Source organism: Vipera ursinii, assembly GCF_947247035.1.
Source record: "Vipera ursinii genome assembly, chromosome: 5".
NCBI lineage: Eukaryota > Metazoa > Chordata > Lepidosauria > Squamata > Viperidae > Vipera > Vipera ursinii.
The window spans coordinates 16,728,570-16,749,051 of record NC_139518.1 but is presented as its reverse complement, the minus strand read 5'-3'; the positions used below and the strand labels follow the sequence as shown (position 1 = coordinate 16,749,051).

General features: G+C 38.9%; 1 protein-coding gene across 5 annotated transcripts in view; it reads right to left on the bottom strand.

Annotated features, from left to right (window-relative positions):
* Positions 1-2,127: 2,127 nt before the first annotated feature.
* PHC3 (polyhomeotic homolog 3) overlaps positions 2,128-20,482 on the bottom strand; it is a 52,230-nt gene continuing 33,875 nt past the window's right edge. For 4 of the 5 annotated variants that reach the window (XM_083363521.1, XM_083363520.1, XM_083363523.1 and 1 more), the window contains exons 10-15: positions 19,077-19,330; positions 17,093-17,252; positions 14,535-14,649; positions 12,732-12,882; positions 12,405-12,636; positions 2,128-10,499 (exon numbers count right to left, since the gene is read on the bottom strand). In XM_083363521.1, coding sequence (XP_083219647.1) covers positions 10,345-10,499; positions 12,405-12,636; positions 12,732-12,882; positions 14,535-14,649; positions 17,093-17,252; positions 19,077-19,330 — 1,067 coding nt within the window. In that variant the 3' untranslated portion in view covers positions 2,128-10,344. The remainder of the gene's footprint in view (positions 10,500-12,404; positions 12,637-12,731; positions 12,883-14,534; positions 14,650-17,092; positions 17,253-19,076; positions 19,331-20,482) is intronic. The other variant, XR_014492625.1, reaches the window with a different exon arrangement.

The window sequence follows — 20,482 nt, the reverse complement described above, 5'->3', positions numbered from 1 at the left end:
TAAAGCAACTATCTCGTTATGCTAACCAGTTTCTTTAACCTTGTTTTTAAGAAACAGTTTAGTTAAGATCCAGGTACACTTCCAGACCAAATACATGCAAAAGCAGAAAAAGAAACACAATAGTGGAACTACCAGCTATTGTAATGGCAATAGCTCAAATGCCTGAGGCAACAGGAAGGGTATTTGATCAATAGCTTGGCTTTACCAATAATTTGCTTTGCAAATATGATTGTGATGTCCCTTGTGTTATGGATGAACAGAAATCTAATTTTCATACTTGTATATTATCAAGGAAAAGTTCAATATTCAAGCAGATTGGTTAAGTGGAGGAACAGGGACCAAGACTAATTGTCTCTAAATCCTGTTATCTTCTAGGAAATAATTGGGAATTGGGGTATAGTCTCTCAAATTTGTTTGCAGTAAAAGACAGATCAAAACGGGCTTCGGCTTAATCCCAACAAGACTGAGTGGTTGTATGTACCGGCATCTTAGGAAATTCAGTTCATTCCATCTTTAATTATGGGGGGTGAGGTGTTACCCCCCGTAGATAGGGCTCGCAACTTGGGTATCCTCAACTCACAGCTCAGTCTGGAAGACCACGTAGGAGCTGTGGCCAGGGGGGCTTTTGCCCAGGTTCACCTGGCGCGCCAGTTGCAGCCCTATCTGGACCGGGATGCCCTGCGTACAGTCACCCATGCGCTCGTGACCTCTCGGATAGACTACTGCAATGCTCTCTACATGGGGCTGCCCTTGAGGACCACTCGGAGGGTTCAACTGGTGCAAAATGCGGCCACGCAAGTTGTGATGGGGGTTTCCCGATACTTCCATGTAACACCTCTTCTCCGCAAGCTGCATTAGCTTCCAGTTGCCCTCCGGGTGAGATTCAAGGTGCTGGTAATGACCTATAAAGCCCTAAATGGCATGGGTCCGGATTACTTACGGGAGCACCTGCTGCCGGCGTCAACTTCCCTTTGTCCTGTGCGCTTCCACAGAGAAGGCCTCCTCAGGGTGCCGTTGGTCAGGGACTGCCGGCTGGCGGCCCCCAGGGGGAGAGCATTCTCTGTGGGCGCGCCAGCCCTTTGGAATCAATTGCCTGTTGAGCTCCGGATGGCTCCCGACCTTCGCTCTTTCCGCCGTGATCTGAAGACCTGGTTGTTTGAACAGGCCGGCCTGGACTAAGGGTTTGGGTTTATTTTTAACTATTTATTGTTAGGGCTAAATTAATTTTACTTTTAACTTTTGTACGGTGTATTTTATTGCCCTGTACACCGCCCTGAGTCCTTTGGGAGAAGGGCAGTATAGAAATTCAATAAATAATAATAATAATAATAATAATAATAATAATAATAATAATAATAATAATAATAATAATAATAAATAATAATAATAATAATTTAAGAAATAATAATTTAGATGCAAATACTGTTACTGTATTGATGACCTTTAACTCATTCCTGTGCTTTTCTATGCTGTCTCCTCTTTTCAGGGAACAAGAGCTGTGGTGGTGCAGTGGTTACAATGCAGCATTGCAGGCTAATTCTGCCGACTGCCAGCAGTTCGATTCTACCTAGCTCAAGGTTGACTCAGCCTTCCATCCTTCAGAGATCGGTAAAATGAGGACCCAAATTGTTGGGGGTAGTATGCTGACTTGGTAAACCTCTTAGAGAGGTCTATAAAGCATTGTGAAGCAGTAACTAAGCCTAAGTGCTATTGCTATCCAAGATCTACAGACACTGCACTGGCGGAGACAGCCCATTTTCCCAAGGTTTGATTACCAAATTGACAGATCTCTCACTTGACACACCCATACCTGACCCATCACAAGACCTAGTGACCACACAAAGCCCTTATAAACAGAACACTGACACTTATCTCCCTAAACTTCACGAAAGATGTTACCTAGCCTGGTAACGAAACGTTTGGAAACCAACCTACAAGCTCGGAGAACGAACCTTCACTCTCGACTATTAAATGTATTTACATCTATCAAATCTTTGAAAAGTCTGCATTACTGTAAATTATTTGAGCTCACTGTTGAAGTTCCTAAAACTAAATGTATACTGAAGTAACATACATGGTTGCTGTTTTATTTCTGAAATGTGATAAAAGAGTCCAATAAACAAAGGAGACAAATGAAAGTCAGTTTTATTTCTGATGCTGTGTATTCACAATTTTAATGTAAAATTGAAATATAAACCAACTTGATGATACTGTCCGTCATCTCACAGAAAGCAATTTTACCACATAAAAATGTCCAATAAAAAAGAAGTGTGCTGATAACAAAGGTGCAATTACAAGCAAATTGAAGCAGCAATAGTATAAGGTGCTTTGATTTTTCATTTATATAATCAGTTTATCAACAGACAGATTAATAACAAATAAATTTTACATCACTTTTACAGACCATAACAAATATGAGACTCTAAAATCCATCCACATGCTATACATGTATGTATGTATATCTGTATTCATACATACAAGATACTTATAGCTTAAACTTTACCTCATTCATTGTGTGGCATTTTTCTTTTAAGTTAAAAATGATTCAGCTTCATTTGGAACAAGTGGTCATTAGACAACCCAACACTGGAAAAAAGCCAAGTCCCAAATTAGTGCCACGCTTATTCAGAAATCCAAATATTCCATGATACAGAGATAGGTACCTTTATAATCTCATATTAGTTTATTTGCAAATATTCTCAGTTCTCCCTCATCCTCACATAGATGAGCTCATTCCTAACAGATTCTTCTCTATTGGTTTTTACATATACTGCATTTACCTGATAGGAAAGTGGTTTTTCCCTGTAAATTGTGACTGTGAGTATAGTTGGAAGGGGGAGGGACTTCTCCATAAATTAGCTATGAATAGAAGACACTTATAAAAAGGCTACTGGATAACCCTGAGTTTACAGAGGCCTGCAGGGCTGCTTTGAAATTAAAGTCAACTACGCTAATCAACTTGCACATTGCTTATTGCTTGCCAGGTTGAATTTAATTGGACTTTCCCAACCTAGGCAGATATAATATTGCTTCCTATCCATCCAACCTGTTTCCTGCCTTTCTCTTCCTATAATTCTCAGCATAGCTCTCTCTTTTTGCTCACCAAATAGCCTTTGTAGCAAACTGGTGTCCCGACTGAAAGTGGTCATTATATAGCTGTGTCCTGATATCTGATGCAAGTATGTTAAAAGTTGCAGCATTTGGGTGATGAGATCATGCATGTTTCATCCCCGGCTCCCCTCACCCCATTTACTGCCTCAGTGGTATCACAGGACCTTACTGTTTTTCCTGGAATGACAAAAGGGTTGCCACATTGCATGTTGTGCTCACAACAATGAATGAATGGGTCGGCAGCAATGTTGCTTTCTTCATTCTGAACATCCCCCTGCGCATGCCTCTTTCCAAAGCTCCTATATTGCTGTTTTGCTGTTTCTTTTGGAAAGAGGGAAAACTCTCTGCGTCTTGATCTCTGTGTACTTACATGGATATGTGAAAATAATTGCTTTATTTAGATTGGGGATCAGTTGAATTGATCAATGTACTTTCATAGAATTTTAATCTTAATCTACAGCTATTAAATCAATGTGAATTTATTTTTCCGTCCTTTGTTGGAGTATGACTTCTGACTACCATACGTACATACATATGGACGCACATGTACAAATGGTCAAACTCACAATTTGGAGGAAGGAAATATCCTGAACTGGTTTCATGTGAAGTTGCCAAGGCTGAAATTGATATGCATTACCTACTCTGTTTTTAGGAGGACAGTTAAAATCAGGCAAATCTTCCTTTCAGGTAAACACAGTACTTAAGAGGGAAGAGTGACTCCCAAAACAAACAAAAAAGATAGTGAAGAACATATTGGCAAGAATAACGTGGAAGCAAATAAACTCAAATATGACATACTTAAATAGCTTTTCAAAAAACAATGGATTACGAGGGGGAATATAATACCTTTTGTTGCAACAAACTGTAACTTTGTCCATTTTGCTGGTCCCTATATTCTTGTTTTATGAACAGAGAAAAGGGAATATAAAATACTAATTTTACAAAATCAGAATCAATAAACTTTTAAAAACATTTAAGATTACAGGTCAGTTAAACGTGTCCTCTTTTGCAGGACACAGTTCTTAAACTTCATAAATTTGACAACCTTCAAAGTGGTTTAAACATTTATCAAATGAACCCTTATGAAAAAAAATTATATTACAAAGGTGCTCTAAAAGCATGAAATATATCAAATGTTATGTAGATCAAATATCTCTTAATATAAATAATAGCTGATTTTTTTTCTCTTTGTTTAACCATCCAGATTCCAGATACTGATGCCCAGTTAAAAGGTTCACTTGAGTCTTTTATTAAGCTGGAAAATAGCTTAGACCTCAATAACGAAATAAGGATATAATGAACCTGACTCAATAAATCATTGCTTGTAAAGGATGAGAAGAAGTTCACATGCTCCTCTCTGCCACCTCAAGTTAAGTGCTTTTACTATCATTTCTGAAATAGCTATGTCTTAAATCACTAGCTGAAACCATGGAAGTAGATTGTATTAAAAGGTAGGGGACAATTTATGGAACTCTTACATCTATCTTTTTCCATGCTGGCAACTTGAAGATGTGTGGACTTCAATTCCCAAAATTCCCCACACAGCATGCTGGCTGCAGAATTCTGGGAGTTGAGGTCCACACATCTTCAAGTTGACCAAACTGAGAAACACTGTCTTACATGAAACCTTTTTAAGGCTTGTCATTATTGCAAGTAATTCGTCATGTATCATTTTACTTGTTATACCCTCCGTGGTCATAACAAGAAAGTGCCTCCTCCTATTCTCTTATCTAGGTTATTTTTCCCCATGATTGCAACCATTAACGAGCTTGTCGTGACTGACACAGAACAGTAACACATTCAGTAAGAAAAACAAACAATACTTAGAATTATTTTAGAATAAGATACTGCGAAATGCTGCAAACTTTTACAAAAAGAAAACTATCATACAAATATTCTAGGAAGAACATACAGTCAAGTTTCTGCTTATTGGGCTTCTATTTAATGGGCTTCATATGTAGCAGGCAAGAGCCTGAATGGATATGTGCCTCCCCCCAAATAAAGGTAGTCCTTGACTTACAACCACAATTGAGCCTAAAAATTGTCTTGTTAAGCGAGACATTTCTTAAGTGAGTTTTGCCCCATTTTATGACCTTTCTTGCCACAGTTGTTAAGTGAATCACTGCAGTTAAGTTAGTAACAAGTTTGTTACTAAACCTGGATTCCCCATTGACGCAAAAGGTGATCACATGACCCCGGGACACTGCAGTCGTCATAAATATGAGTCAGCTGTCAAGTATCTGAATTTGATCACATCACCAAGGGGACCCTTCAACGGTCTGTAACTGTGAAAAACGGTCATAAGTCACTTTTTTCAATGGTGCTGTTGTAACTTTGAACAGTCACTAAATGAAATGTTGTATGTCCGAGGACTACCTGTAATAGGCACAGTTCCTTAAACTGAGGTTTGCTATTTTTGTGCAGGCTTATTTGCAAAGAAGATACTAAAGGATCTGGGTTTTTTTTTATGTACAGAGTTTTTCATTCTACAAGGAAAGTACACTTAAAAATTTGGTTTCACAATCCTGTTCAAAAAAAAAAAAAAAAGCGAAGCAATTGGAATCAGAACTTAATTTTATCGCAGGAGCCCCCAACCCCCTGGCCTCAGCCCACTAAAGGACCGTGACCTATTTGGAATTGGGCCGCATGAGTGGCAGGCTGGCACGCACATGCGCAACACAACTTGCACAAGCAGCACTCTGGTGGGCACTCGTGCTCCTGTGCGCTGGGCCGCTGCTTGTGCAAGCCAAGCAAGCCGTCCTACCACTCACGCAGCCCAGTTCCCTTCTTTCTCCACAGCTGGGTTGCCAAGCCACAACAGTTAGGGACCGCTGCTTTATCGGCCCCCTTTGGAAAAGCTGTATCCCATTCAAAGTGCATGATGCACAGGTAGTCCTCAAGGGTCAGCCATAATGGTGACTGCCTGTCAAAATCATAACACAGGATGGTTGTTAAATCGGGTCAACCACACGACCGACCCAATTTTTAGCAGCTTTTTTTTGGCGACAGTTATTTAAGCAGCTGCTGCACTTAAATGGCTGCCACGGTTGTTAAGCCACAATCATTAAGCAAACCACTGGTTTGCTGTAGCCTGGTTTTGCCGGAAACGCCAGTTTTCAGCAAAACAACTGTAAAATGCAGTGATGTGACAGAGATGCTGCAGATAGCCGTAAAATTGGCCCATCTGCCAAGCCCCCCAAATGCAGTCATGGTCATGTGATGCGGGGGGGGGGGAAGAATGGCCTGAATTTCGAATCCAGGTTGCAAGTATCCCCAGGGAGATCCGTTGTAATTTTGACCACTGCTAAGTGACTGGTTGTAAGCCGAGGACTACCTGCAACGTATTCCTTTCAATGAAAAATAGCAGCCTGAAAAACAGTTGTAGATGAGTCTTTTCTCCAAAGCCAGGAGGTTTTCTAGCTGTGCTCTGTTGCAAGTTTTATGAGATGCAGCTATGGCCAGCCTTACTGGGCAGGTGCTATGCCAGTCAGGGAACTCGTCAGCTCAATCTCCTCCCATCACTTGCCATACTACTACAAGTAGTAAATAATAATACTATTATTATTTTATAAATGGTCCCCCAAACTATTACAAACAACTTTTCAGGGGATCCTAGGAACTAATGTAGATTAGAAAAACTAGCAACAAATGCAGGGTCTAGCATGCATTCAAATGTTTTGTTGTAGGGTGCAACAGTTCTCATAAAATAATCCTTGTATGTCAAGTTATTCTGCAGACACCCACAGAAGCAGCCTCAGTTTGCCAACATAAAGAAATAACTGATTATCACTTGATGCATTTTTTATGGGGGGAAAAAACTCTGCTGATGCATCATCAAATGAACTTAAGAAATAGAAAACTGTTAGAAAGAGAAGGGGAGGGTGAAATCCCTCAGGCAGACAAAATCTTCTAAAATGTTCCTTCATGCAATTGTCCCCTTTTTGTTTGACAAATCACCTAAAGAAAATTAATAACCCTCCAAATAAGTGTTCTCCCTGTTCGACTGGGTTCAGACAAGTCACCGGGAGTCCAACTTGCACAATTATTTCTATGCAATGTCCAACCAACGCCCAAGGAAACTGCAGTGAAAAATGCTGAAAGCAAACACAAAAGCATCTTAATTGCATGTAGTCCCCAAAAGCTTTCTTCAAGACAGCTCTGTTCCAAGCAGAACGCTGCCTAGTCAGAGGACCACAAATTCTGCCCTTTTGCTAAGCCAGGACTAAACTCTGCATCCAGGGGAAAGTTAGGCTGGGGTTTGGTGGGTTTTTTTGTGTGTGGGTGTTTTTTTTTTGAGCTTTAAGATTATCCCCTCACTCCCATGGATGGCAAGAGGGGAAGGGGAGAATGTATGCAAAAACACAAGGAGTCCTCGACTAATGACCACAACTGAGCCCCAAATTTGTGTTGCTCAGCAAGACTATAGTTAAGTGAGTTTTGTCATATTTTACAACCTTTTTTTGCCAGAGTTGTTAAGTGAATCACTGCAGCTGTTAAGTTAGCAACAAAGCTGTTAAAATCTGGCTTCCCCATTGGTTTTGCTTTTTCAGAAGGTTACAAAAAGTGATTCCACGCCCTGGGACATTGCAACAAATTGTAAATGTGTGCCAATTGTCTGAATTTTGATCACATGACCAGGGGGATGTTGCAACAGTTATGTGTTGTGTGAAAACTGGTTAGAAGTCACTTTTTTCAGGGCCGTTTTAACTTCAGTCACTAAATGAATGGTTTTAAATTGATGACTACCTATATAGTGTCCTCAGTATCTTACAAAAATATTACCCCAATGCAAGAGAATGTCTCAAATTATCCAGATGCCACTCATCTGAATAGTTATGCTTTTGTTCTTTCAGCAGTTGCTTGCAATCACAGACACTGCCCATGTCAAATTGGTTTCTTGGGGATTAAGCAAGAACAAAATCTGTTTTGTGCTTCTCTTCATATCCTGTCTTTTTCAGAGGAACAATACTACTGCTGACTACATAAAAGTAATACCATAATCCTCTTTAGAAAAGTACTGTAAGGCTATACACTGTGCAGCTAATGAAAGTCAAGTATGTATTTGAGAGAAAATATAGAATACTTATCATACTACTATGAATATGAAACCGTGCCCTGCTGATAACTACAGAATATAAAAAAAAATGCTGCAGTATTTAAATACTTAAAAGATAAACATTCAAAGAAAAGTCACTCGCAAAACTAAGTCAACCTGATATTCAACTCAGTAAAATCGAAATCGTTTGCTAAAAGTGATTTACAAATCAGCCTGTGAGTACTCTTAAATAACTCCTTTAAATCCACCCTTAAATTCTTTAAAGTGAATGGGACTGTAGTGGCTTGACCTATTTTTGTTTGAAAGTTCAACATATAGAGTCAGGTTTGTAATTCTGCTTTGGCATAAGTTCCCTTCACAAACCTATCTTTATTTCCAATGTGTTGCTCACAATCTTTGCTTGGCTAAAAACAATTTGTCATTTTGCTATATAGCCCCAAAGCCTTGCTATATGAACAATGCAATCACCCTTTATCTACCATATTTTGATAGATTCCTTCAGTGGAATAACCGTAACCAGGTATCTTTGCTAGTACCAAGGAATTAACTACAGTAGCTTTCTGTAAGTTCTTCCCAAGAAACAAATCTACATTAATTATATTATACTGAAATCGACCTATGTCGGAAATGAATACAGACCTTATGAGACCTTATGGAAGATTTACATTCAATTACGTGAAGGCTTCTCCTAGCCTGGTCATCCTAGCTAGGGCTGAGGGCAAGTTCTGAATTGGAAGAAATCTGCTACAAGGAATTTCTTTTCTACCATAAAAGCTCACCTTTCTCAGTGTTATCTTACACAAGAAAAATTACTGATGTGCCTGGCCGATCAAGCCCTGTCATGGCAACAAGATCTTTTGGTTTATAGTGCAAAATATGAAGCAGATGCAGAGGGCAAACATCTGACCACTTGCTAATAATACTTTGGTGCCAATTAATTTAGGATCCTCATCACTCTGATGAGCAGTTTTCGCAGATAACACTGGGCTGTGAGAAAATGTTAGAGCTGAAACCAATGTCATTTCAACCTGTGCTTCTTCCAATAACATCCCTAACAGCATTCAAGGAAGGAAGGAAGGAAGGAAGGAAGGAAGGAAGGAAGGAAGGAAGGAAGGAAGGAAGGAAGGAAGGAAGGAAGACACAGAAAACAGATGTAAACAAAGAATAGTAGCCATTTTACTTCTTTAAAAACTACTCTATCAGAGTTGCACACTAGCATATGGATGAAGGTGTGCCTCTACTCTAGGGATTGGACAGATGAGCATCAACTCCTTTGGTCTACTTTAACCAGCAACAAAGGGAAAAAGACAGCAACATAATGCCCTCTTCAGTACATAGCGCCATACAGAGATAATGTATGTGCTTTTGTTAACTAGAAACTGCCCTGCAGCTATACTACTGCATGCATCATACTCACTATGAAGCTCCACCCATTCATGCCTCCCCACTGACTAATTTAAGGGGGGGGACTAAACATTGATGGGGGTTCTGCTTAAACTGGCAAGGAGGGCACATGTGATCTGTAAGATCAAAATTTCTAATGGAGGAAGGTTTGCAGAATTCCCAAAATATTCCACGTTTACAGAAAAGCTTCCACACTTAAAGGAAATGGTACAATGGTGGGTGAGCTGTAGGATTAAGAAAGAAGAGAAGGTGAATTACAGGTTCTCTTCAAACCATAGGCTCAAGATTAACTGAAATCCAATGAGCACAATTAAATGCATAGCATTTTACCATAGTCAATGCTTCCACAGACTCTGTGGACTCTTCTGTTAATCCGTATTTGTAAAAGCTTTCTATAAAGGAAAAAAGTGTATAGAAACACAATGTAAAACTGTAATCAAGGTTATATATTCAAAAGAAGCTTAATTCTTGTAATTGCCTTTTTTGGAATAAGCATCACCCATAACATATTACATACACTTCTTAGAGCTTCCCACTGACTCTACCTCACTCAGGTTTTGACTAAATCATTTTAAACCAACCCAGCTTTATGCTTGCTGAACAGCTGGAAAGTTTGGAAGTTCATATTAAAAATGATCCTCCAACAGTTTTTAATGTGGAAAAAAATGCTTAGCAAAGCAAAGCAGAGCAGTAATAGTTGCATCGAACACTGAGATGTTGGCTTGTTACTTTACAAGTCAATTTAAAACTGTGGTTTAAGCCTTGATTTTCCACTACAATTCCTTCAGAGAGTTGATCCGTGCACAGATTTTTAGTGCAGGTCCTAGCTTAATATTCATTGCACTCATGAGATGATCCTCTTTTAATAAGAGAAGAGCCTGCCCATCAATCTCTTGGGCTCGAAATTCATCAGCAATATCTTGACAACCTGCAACAAATAACAAACATTACCAGGAAAGGAAGTCATGGCTGCCTTGAAATTAGGGATTTTCCAGCTTGATTCAGTAACTTTTCGGTACATAAAAAGGATCGTATTTATCAGAATCTAATCTGAATTTAGTAATTGTGCTGAACTTAGTCTGAGTTTATGTTTGCATTTTATAGAATAAATTGCATTTAATTCTTAGGGATTTCCATCCTTTTATGAACTATATAAGAACTGTGGGTGGTGCAGTGGTTAGAATGTGGTATTGCAGGCTAATTCTGCTGATTGCAGACTGCAAGCAGTTTGGCAGTTCGAGACTCACCGGCTCAAAGTTGACTCAGCCTTCAATCCTTCTGAGGTCGGTAAAATGAGGACCCACATTTCTGGGGGTAACATGCTGACTCTGTAAACCACTTAGAAAGGGCTGTAAAACACTGTGAAGTGGTATATAAGTCTAAAGGCTATTCCTATTGCTCTACTTCTATTTCTATCAGTGTACAACTAACTTCTATTTTGATGCTCTCCAGATTTATTAGGACTGCAATTCCTGGAATGTCCAGTGAATTGCAATGTCAATACATCTGTGGAAGGCCAGAGCTGGGGAAGGCTGTCCTAGAATCATCCAAGTGTGGCTTTAGATATAGTGATGATGTATACAATATTATTAAATTTATAACTCAAAGAAAGGCTGAAATAGGCAATTACTGTAGGTGCAACAATGTACTGTTCATCACATATTTCCTGCTAATTAAACTCTGCAGATCTACCTGGTATTCACTTTAAAAAAAATGAAAAACCAGAACCTTGTGTGCTGCAAAGAAAAGCACTAACCTCAAGAACATTTATTTATATATATATATTTCCGCTATACTTTTTGTTTTCCTTCTTATATTCTTAGCTTGCATTAGTTTTTCATCTTTGTGTTTCTAAACTTTAATAAAAAGTTTGTTATTATAAATTATTATATAAAAACAAACAACCTATAATAACGTGCAACCCCATGGGGCTTCACATGGACCACGGACTCATTCTTTTAAAATAAAATGGTGTGGGAATACATTCCAGTGTTTTTGATAAGCCTTACTGTATGGCAGATGAGTTATGACAGAATGCAGAAGATACACACAGTCTGCCATCCTGTTAGGTCACCTGTCACACATGCAAATTATTCTTGTTGAATCTGAGAAAAGAACCAGAAAAAGAGTTTTCATACACAAGCAAGTCTTGTCAAAGTATTCTGAAAATAAATTCTAGATCTATCACATGCAATACGCTGCACATCTGACATTTTCCCAATGTTTCCGCAACAAAGTATGGACCTCATATACAGGTAGTCCTCAACTTACAACACTTCATTTGATGACCGTTCAAAGTTACAACGGCATTGAAAAAGGTAACTTACGACTGTTTTTCATGTTTATGACCCTTGCAGCATCCCCCTGGTCAGGGGTAGGCAACCTTGGCTCTTTTATGACTCATGGACTTCAACTCCCAGGAATTCTGGGAGTTGAAGTCCATGAGTCATAAAAGAGCCAAGGTTGCCTACCCCTGCCCTTGGTCCTATGATCAAAATTCAGACACTTGGCAACTGGCTCATATTTATGACAGTTGCAGTGTCCCGGGGGTCATGTGATCACCCGCTGTGACCTTCTGACAAGCGAAGTCAATGGGGAAGCCGGATTCATTTAACAACCGTGTTACTAACTTAACAACTGCGGTGATTCACTTAACAACTGTGGCGTGAAAAGTCATAAAATGGGGCAAAATTCACTTTAAACAGACGTTTCGCCTAGCCACACAAATTTTGGGCTCAATTGCAATCGTAAGCCGAGGACTACCTGTATTCCCCTCCCAGCATGCCTGCCCTCTATCGTTCTTAGCAAATTGACACGGCTTTCAGCTGCGTACCAGGTAAAGAATGAATGAAGGCCCAGACATCTTCAACGGTCCACCCTGATGGGACCGACTGCATGGCTGGCAACAAATCCATGTTGTCGGCTGTTTTCCGAATTCTCAGTTCCCTAAGCTCACGCTCCCTCTCTCTCTCACTTTGCCTCCGCAGGCGGGTGGTCATGGCAACCGGCACGTTGTCTTCCTGAGAGGCCAAGTCTTCTTCTGCAGATGGATAAGTAATTGGTAGCTGGAAAATGCAGTACAGACAAACCACAGTATAACCATTTTCCTTTGTGACTCGGGTAAAAGGACACCGTGGAGTTCAATTAGCATTCTACAGACCTGTCTAAGGAAGTGTTCCCTTGGAGCTCCATCAGAGCCACTTGGCCGCCTGCCACGCTGCCCAAGACTTGGGTTATCTGGACTACGGCTCCAACGGCTGCTCTTGTCTGAGGTGTACAATCGAAATTTCTTGCCGCAACTCACATTGTACCTAGATGCAAATGGTGAAAGGTGTGCAATCATTATCACATACGCTCACGCTTCTACAATGGACACTATCAAAATGGGGTTAGAAGTGATGGCATAGTGCTTTAGTCTCTTCACAGAAAGATGTTAAGATTCAGAGTAAAACTTATAGTTCAAAGAAATAAATAGTTTGCTTCCAATACTTTGGATGAAATACATACCGACCATTCATAAGCTGGAAGAAATTTACCCTTTAACTATTATGGCTTTAACTGATGTAGTCACTTCATTACAAAATATATTCACAATTTTTTTTAAAAAAGTAAAGATTCGATCTGAAACATTTATATTAAGTGCTGTGTGTGTGCGCGCGCGCGCTCTCATTTCTTTTACAGCTTGCCCAAAGAGTCACTGTGGCTAATACAGTGGTTTTTTATTTTATTCCTGCAATATCCACCCATGAGATAGATTGGGATGAGAGACAGTGACTGGCTGAGGACAAGCTAGAAGATGTATTTCTCCATGCTACTACAATACTACTACAGTTTAAAAATGAGCTGTTTTTTTTTTCCTTTAGTAATTGCTGAGGTTGAACAACCTGCCTCTTTTTTTGTTCTAATTGCTTTTGACTTATAAAGAATCATTTTTCCAATGTATTGAACTTGAGTTCTATTTTCAAAATATTATTTTTCTCTAACGTTTATTGTGTTACACGTTTCTGATTAAATACAGTTGATAAGCAGTTTAAAAATCTGAAGGCACAGAAGAAATCTGAAAAAAAAAATTCAATGTCTGCAAATTCACCTTAGTAAAACGTTGGAGGCAGAAACGAGAGAGGAGAGAGAGAGAGAGAGAGAGAGAGAGAGAGAGAGAGATGAACTATTTTATATAAAGTACAACTTTTTCTTTGAGCTTATACTCCTTTGATACAAGCACAGGTATTAATCTATCTGTTCCAGGGTATAAATAATATTTCTGACTTCCAAGCTTGTCTTAAAATATATATACCCTATCATATTGTTGACATCACCCTGTCAACAAAAGTGCGTATAGTCAAGGCCATGGTCTTCCCAGTTGCAATGTATGACAGTGAAAGCTGGACCATAAGAAAGGCTGAGCGCCAAAGAATTGAGGCCTTTGAACTATGGTGCTGGAGAAGACTCCTGCGAGTCCCTTGGACTGCAAGGCGATCAAACCGGTCAGTCCTAGAGGAGATCAACCCTGACTGCTCTTTAGAAGGCCAGATCCTGAAGCTGAAACTCAAATACTTTGGCCACCTAATGAGAAGGAAGGACTCACTGGAGAAGAGCCTAATGCTGGGAAAGGTTGAGGGCAATAGAAGAATGGGACGAAAGAGAATGAGGTGGCTGGATGGAGTCACTGAAGAAGTAGGCATGAGCTTCAATGGACTCCAGAAGATGGTAGAGGACAGGAAAGCCTGGAGGAACGTTGTCCATAGGGTCGCAATGGGTCGGACACGACTTCGCAACTAACAACAACAACATCATTTAACACCATATCCTTATGGATGGAACCAGCAGATCCTTTACTCAGGATCATCACAGTGAGCACCTATGTTTGGGACTCATTTGACTTAGTACATAAGAATTTGGTTCCAAATCCTGTGCTGTACTCGTGGTTTTTACAATATGTAAAATGATAACTAATGAAGAATACCTCTTAGCACAGGACATGGTGCAGAACCGTTTTGACCTCAGGAATTTGTTCGCATACCCCATTTTCCCACAAAATTCACACTTGAGGAGATCTGTTTCCATCTCATCTAGTCCCTCTAAAGGAAATAGCAGAATAAATGCAGTTAGTTTGAACCATCCCATTGCAGCAAATGTGTTTGAAACTGTCATGTCTTGGGGAATTGTATGCCAAAATGATCTGGTATTTGGCAGCTGTTGGTCATGAGGGAGGCCTTTCTTCATCATTGTACCTTCAGTGATTTTTTTAAAAAACAAGTTTTTTTTAAACAAAGAAAAAAATGAAGTAAATCAAGAACATAGCATCAGTTCTGTCAGATTAAGATCAAATAAAAAGCTATCCATTGTGGACTGCCTCACCTTAGGAACCTCAGCACAATTGTATAATATAGTCACAAATAAAAAAATAAAAATAAAGATCTGATTGAAAATATTTTTGTGCAATCGAAGTATATGACCAGCCCTCCTAGTTCCATCTTCTTAAAATGTCAGTGGCTCAACATCAGAAATACAGATATTACTACGTACTTAATGCTTAATGACAGATATTATTTAATGATACACTAACAACTGTTGGAACTTGCAATACCACTGAACAAGTGGTACTGACAACTTCTTCTCTAAATTCCAGCCGTTGCAGCAATCTTATGATCATACGATCATGATTTGTGACCTTTCCTTCCAACTTTCCAGAAGTAAAATCAATGGAGAAGAGTCAGAAGTTATGATCAAGTGACATCCTCAATTCAACATCCTGTGCAGTCCTCATTCAGCGATGGCAACCAATGACGACTGACATTGTTCAGCAAGGACTACCTGTAACTTCCTATTCGGTAACCAAATGCTTTTAATCTGAAGTTCAAAGTTTTTAATGCCAAGACCATCCATGTCTAGGTTATTCAATTTTACTCTCTAGTGTCTAGTATACAAAAACAGGCACTTTGTGTTGTTCCATGCATTTTAGTTTGAAATTGTACGTCTTTTGATCCTGTAAAAACATATATAATTTAGCAAATAAAAGAGTTCCTACATACCCAGGTTTACAAATTTCAACATTTCGAACTACAGCTCTGTATACAAGGCTCATTAAAATTAAAAATAAGATTGATAACAATATGGCTTGTCCTCCAGATTAATAAATTTAGGACTAATAAGATGTGATATTTTCCAAGTAAACTCCTCAAGAAGTACTCTAATATCAATTTCCATCACTTAAACTACTCAGCCATATATCAAACCTCTGACTTTTATAGAGTGAGGAATAAAACCCTTCCAATACGTAGTAATAACATGGTGGTACCAAATTTAACTATATTATATCCCACAAGCAACTTTAAAATTGAAAATATTCAAAACCTTTAACTCACAGAATTACAGGTAGTCCTCAACCTACAACAGTTCATTAAGTGACCGTTCGAAATTACAAGAGCACCGAAAAAAGTGATATGACCGTTTTTCATACATATGACCATTGCAGCATCCCACTGGTCACATGATCAAAATTTAGATGCTTGGCAACTGACTCATATTTATGACGGTTGCATTGTCCCAGGTTCATGTGATCCCCTTTTGTGACCTGACAAGAAAAGTCAATGGGGAAGCCGTGTTGTTAACTAAACAACAGTAGTGATTCAGTTAACAACTATCGCAAGGTAGGTCATAAAATAAGGCAAAACCCACTTAACAAATGTCTCACTTAACAACAGAAATTAATAATAGTAATAATAATAATAATAATAATAATAATAATAATAATAATAATAATAATAATAATAATAATAAAGTTGGAAGGGACCTAGGAGGTCATCTAGTCCAACCCCCTGCTCAGGCAGGAAACCTTATACTATTTCAGACAAATGGCTGTCCAGTTTCTTCTTAAAAACTTACAGTGTTGGAGCATTCACCACCTCTGGAGGCAGGTTGTTCCACTGGTTAATTGTTCTAACTGTCAGGAAATTAGAGGCTTAATTGTGATTGTAAGTTGATGACTACCTGTATACCATGATAGAATGAATATTGCTTGCCCGTGGTGATAATAATAATAATGTACATTTTAACCTATAAATGTTTGGGTTTTCCACCTTATTCTGTTCAATGCAAGTTGCCAACCACCGTATTTGAATAGATTCTGTTAATATTCAATAAACTCTGGATGAGCTGAAGCATTCACCAGATTACCACTAGCAGGAATTTAACGATGGATTCAAGACACCCATTCATGCAGCCAATGCAACTTTTATTCCCATTTAGTTACAATAGTGCTTCTGATGAAGATGGGGATATACATCTTCTTCCAGAGCCCTTAAATTCATCTAGCATGAAAACCTAAAGGCAGGTATAGAATGTCCCCTTGCAGTTTCACCACTGACACCTTAAAGATGGTTTTGATTTGTAATTTCCTTGAAACAAACTCTCTTGAGAATCTGAAGTCTCAAAAGTTGGAAGGCAACTCAGGATGATATTTAAAGCTCCTGAGAAAATAGAGGAATAAATATTCATACAGATTAAATGAAATACAAAAACCTTCAGTAATTATGTCCTCCAGCTCAGTGTCCGAGGAATTCTCTGCAAGTTTTGCATTGTTCTGAAGCTCTGGTTCGACACACATAATATTCACAACTTGCTCCTCCAACAAGAGTCTCTTTTTTGCAGGTTGGTCAACCAGAAGAGATGAGCAACTTACCTGTTAAGAGAGAAAGATGAAATCATTAACCCCCACCAAAAATATATGGTTTCTCATATCAAGTGTTTGAAGATTTCAGGGCTTTGCTAGTCTAGTTACTGCTACAAGGACGTACAGAGCCATAGATTAGATGCTTCCATCAATTTCAAAGACAGGCACTAATGTAGCCATTTGGGGTCCAGAGGCTATGGGTGAACCAGCATATGGAAGAAAATGTGAAATGAAATATGGAGACATGAAGAGGAAAAATAAAATTTCCATTTGTGGCTTTGTAATGAGATACCACAGGAAAAATAAAAATGTTATTCTGAGCTACTGTTCTATTCCTTTCATAGGAAATGGATTATATTCTGCCATCTCTTTCCAGCCCTGACATACACAGGAAAAACAGAGTGAGAAATACAACTTTTTTGTTATGAAAGAGAGTAACAAACTTTAGGATGAAAGGCCGTAAGTTGAAAACACACATATTTATATTTACAGTGTGTGTGTGTGTGTGTGTGTGTTTGGTATTTTCTATTTGCCTTTGGATGAGCAGCTCTGATGTGCAATTTTGTAAGCTGCGCTGAATGCTTACCGTGCATTTACATTTAATAATACATGTAATAATAAAGGAGTACAAATAATTGCATTTATGAAACAGAATGGTACTGAGCCTTAGTTATATTTGAAAGCTGTCTTCAACAAAAAGGCAGAAGAGTCCATGCTTCCTGCCCAAAGGAAAATGTCACCCTACTTCTACCCTGGTGGCTTATCTTCTTTCAGAAGCAACCTACCCGTGGGAAAGAACTGGTTTTCACTCAGTGAAAAGGACAAACAAAAAATCAACATGAGGAACAACACTTCTCAAACACATGCTGATTATTCCTCAGCTATGGATCTTGTCTCTCTTGAAACCCTGCCTGCAGCATGAGTATTAAAATAAATAAATCTCAAAACAAAAAAACCCTGAAAACAAATCAGTTTTAAATATATTTTAAATGTCACTTAAAAACAGTAAGAGACATTGTTTTTTTTTTAAATCTCCAATCCAAAATTATTGATGGACCAATCCCTGACATCTATGTTGAGGTTATGCATTTTTCTTCCCAGCATCAGCATGGTTTAGAGATTGACAGGGAGTAAATATAGTCATTACTAAGAATTATGGGTTCATCCGAATTTTATTTATCAAATATATTTAGCTATGCAGTTCATCAGAAGTGACTTTGATGAGAATGCTGTTGATGTTCGGGAAAGGAGATTCAGTCTTACGGTTACTCTTAATACACTCAACATGAGCCAAAAGGATGAGGAGTCTTCTCTAAAAAGTTGTATTTTATGATCTCACATATTTTCTTCATTTATGGGGCACCCAACCATCAATGTGGTTAACACATGGATGGTGGGTGCTCCGTAAATGAAGCACATTAATTTCTTATTAATTACCCTATTATCCAATTTGGTGAGTAGGAACATTAACTTTTCCGGCAGAGATTATAGGAAGAGTCTATGATGGCAAATATTCTCGAAGAATCTGGTAGGACCTGTTCCAATCAACAAATTTTATTAAAAGGCATACGTTTTTATGAGTTGTCTCATTTTTTTTTCCTGGCAAAGCTCAGTCTGATTGTAGCCACTAAAGTTCAGAACACTGTTGGGCAGCAAACATAAACTCCACTCACTTCATGAAGACCAGACAATAATTACTAAGAAGACAATTAATCCAAATTATTCAGAATTACAAGGAATAAAGAAACAGAAGCCCCAAATAACCACAGCACATTGCCTTTTAAAAGGAAAATATCACACGTACAAGGTGCAATGATGTATATTTACACTTACAGGAAATGGTTCTAAACCCTCTTGGATCACAAAGCCCTCAATAACATGAGTCAGGATTTGTGGTTTAACGATAGCCTGTGGAAGTTTGTTTTCTATACTAGGGTTTCTATTGGACACTGATGCGCTGTTAGTCCTTGTTGCAATTGCTGGGAGCAAAAGAGGTGGCTGTGGAATAGAGGCATGTGAAGGGTCTGATGGTGATTTAATTACAGATGCGCTGACTGATGAAGCCACTGAAGAATGTCCCTCTTGTTCTGGAAAAAAAGTAATGTATGTTTTTTTAAACAACTCATATATCTTCATAGTTACAGAAAGCATCACTTTTATTCATAACTTGGCTACTACAAAAGTCTCTTCCAATATTTATTGCATGAACTGACATGTAACTTTGGGAAATGAAGTAGGTCTGGGGACCATATGAATGCTTCAGAGAACATACAGTTTCCACACATTAATTCAGCCTGGAGCAGGCAGCCTATGGTTTTATTGGGGCTTTGCTGCCCTCATGAGGCTGCTCATATCTCCCGATTCCTCTCACCTGCTCCAGCAAATTTTATTTACCCATTTGCAGCCACCCCTAGATTTCTGGAAGGTTCTACTTTTGCAAGACCCAACAACTAAATTAGACTTCTTTGACTTGCAAGTCCTGATGAATGTAAAGCATTCTCTGTTACAGATTCTAGAGTATCCAAGGCTCTTGGTTTTGGGCTAAAAGAACTCCATGGTTGTTAGGCTTTGCAAAAGAGGCCTTCAACAAATCAGAAAATCATCAGTGGCTTCGAGATTGACAAGCTAGTAAGGGAGAGCCCAATGTATAAAGAGCAGGATGACTTAATCCCCTTCCATCTAGTAACCTCAGCTCCATCAAGGCTTCCATTATGAATGTACTCTTGACAATCTCCACCCTACCACCAAAGACTTGTATACAGCCCATGTGGACAATAAAGTTTCCCACTACAACTGAGCTACCCTAATGTTCTATCTCTGAAAGCGTTCACCCCTGCTTGCTTTTAAGAAAATGCACAAGGAATAACACAAGTAGTAATTCCCAGCTGGGCACTCTTTATCTACTGCTCTTCTGAGGTTTGCAGAGAGCTTAAGTGAAACAGTTTTGGGACTCAAGTATGCTCTATTAACCTGCACTGCTGTTAGCTTTTCTCCCCCTGTAGCTTAAATATTCCTTGTGTTGAATTCTAAAATAACAGTTCATGACCTCCTTTCCTCTGACATCTCTCTCAATAAAGGAGAATATTTGGAGCTCATGATTGAAATGAGGAGTCCTTGGTGCTTTCTGAGATTGGTGGTTTTCTTGCAGACATTTCATTACCCAAACTAGCTAACATCATCAGTGCTTTTGTCTGAAGGTTACTTACTTTGGGTAATGAAATGTCTGCAGGAAAACAACC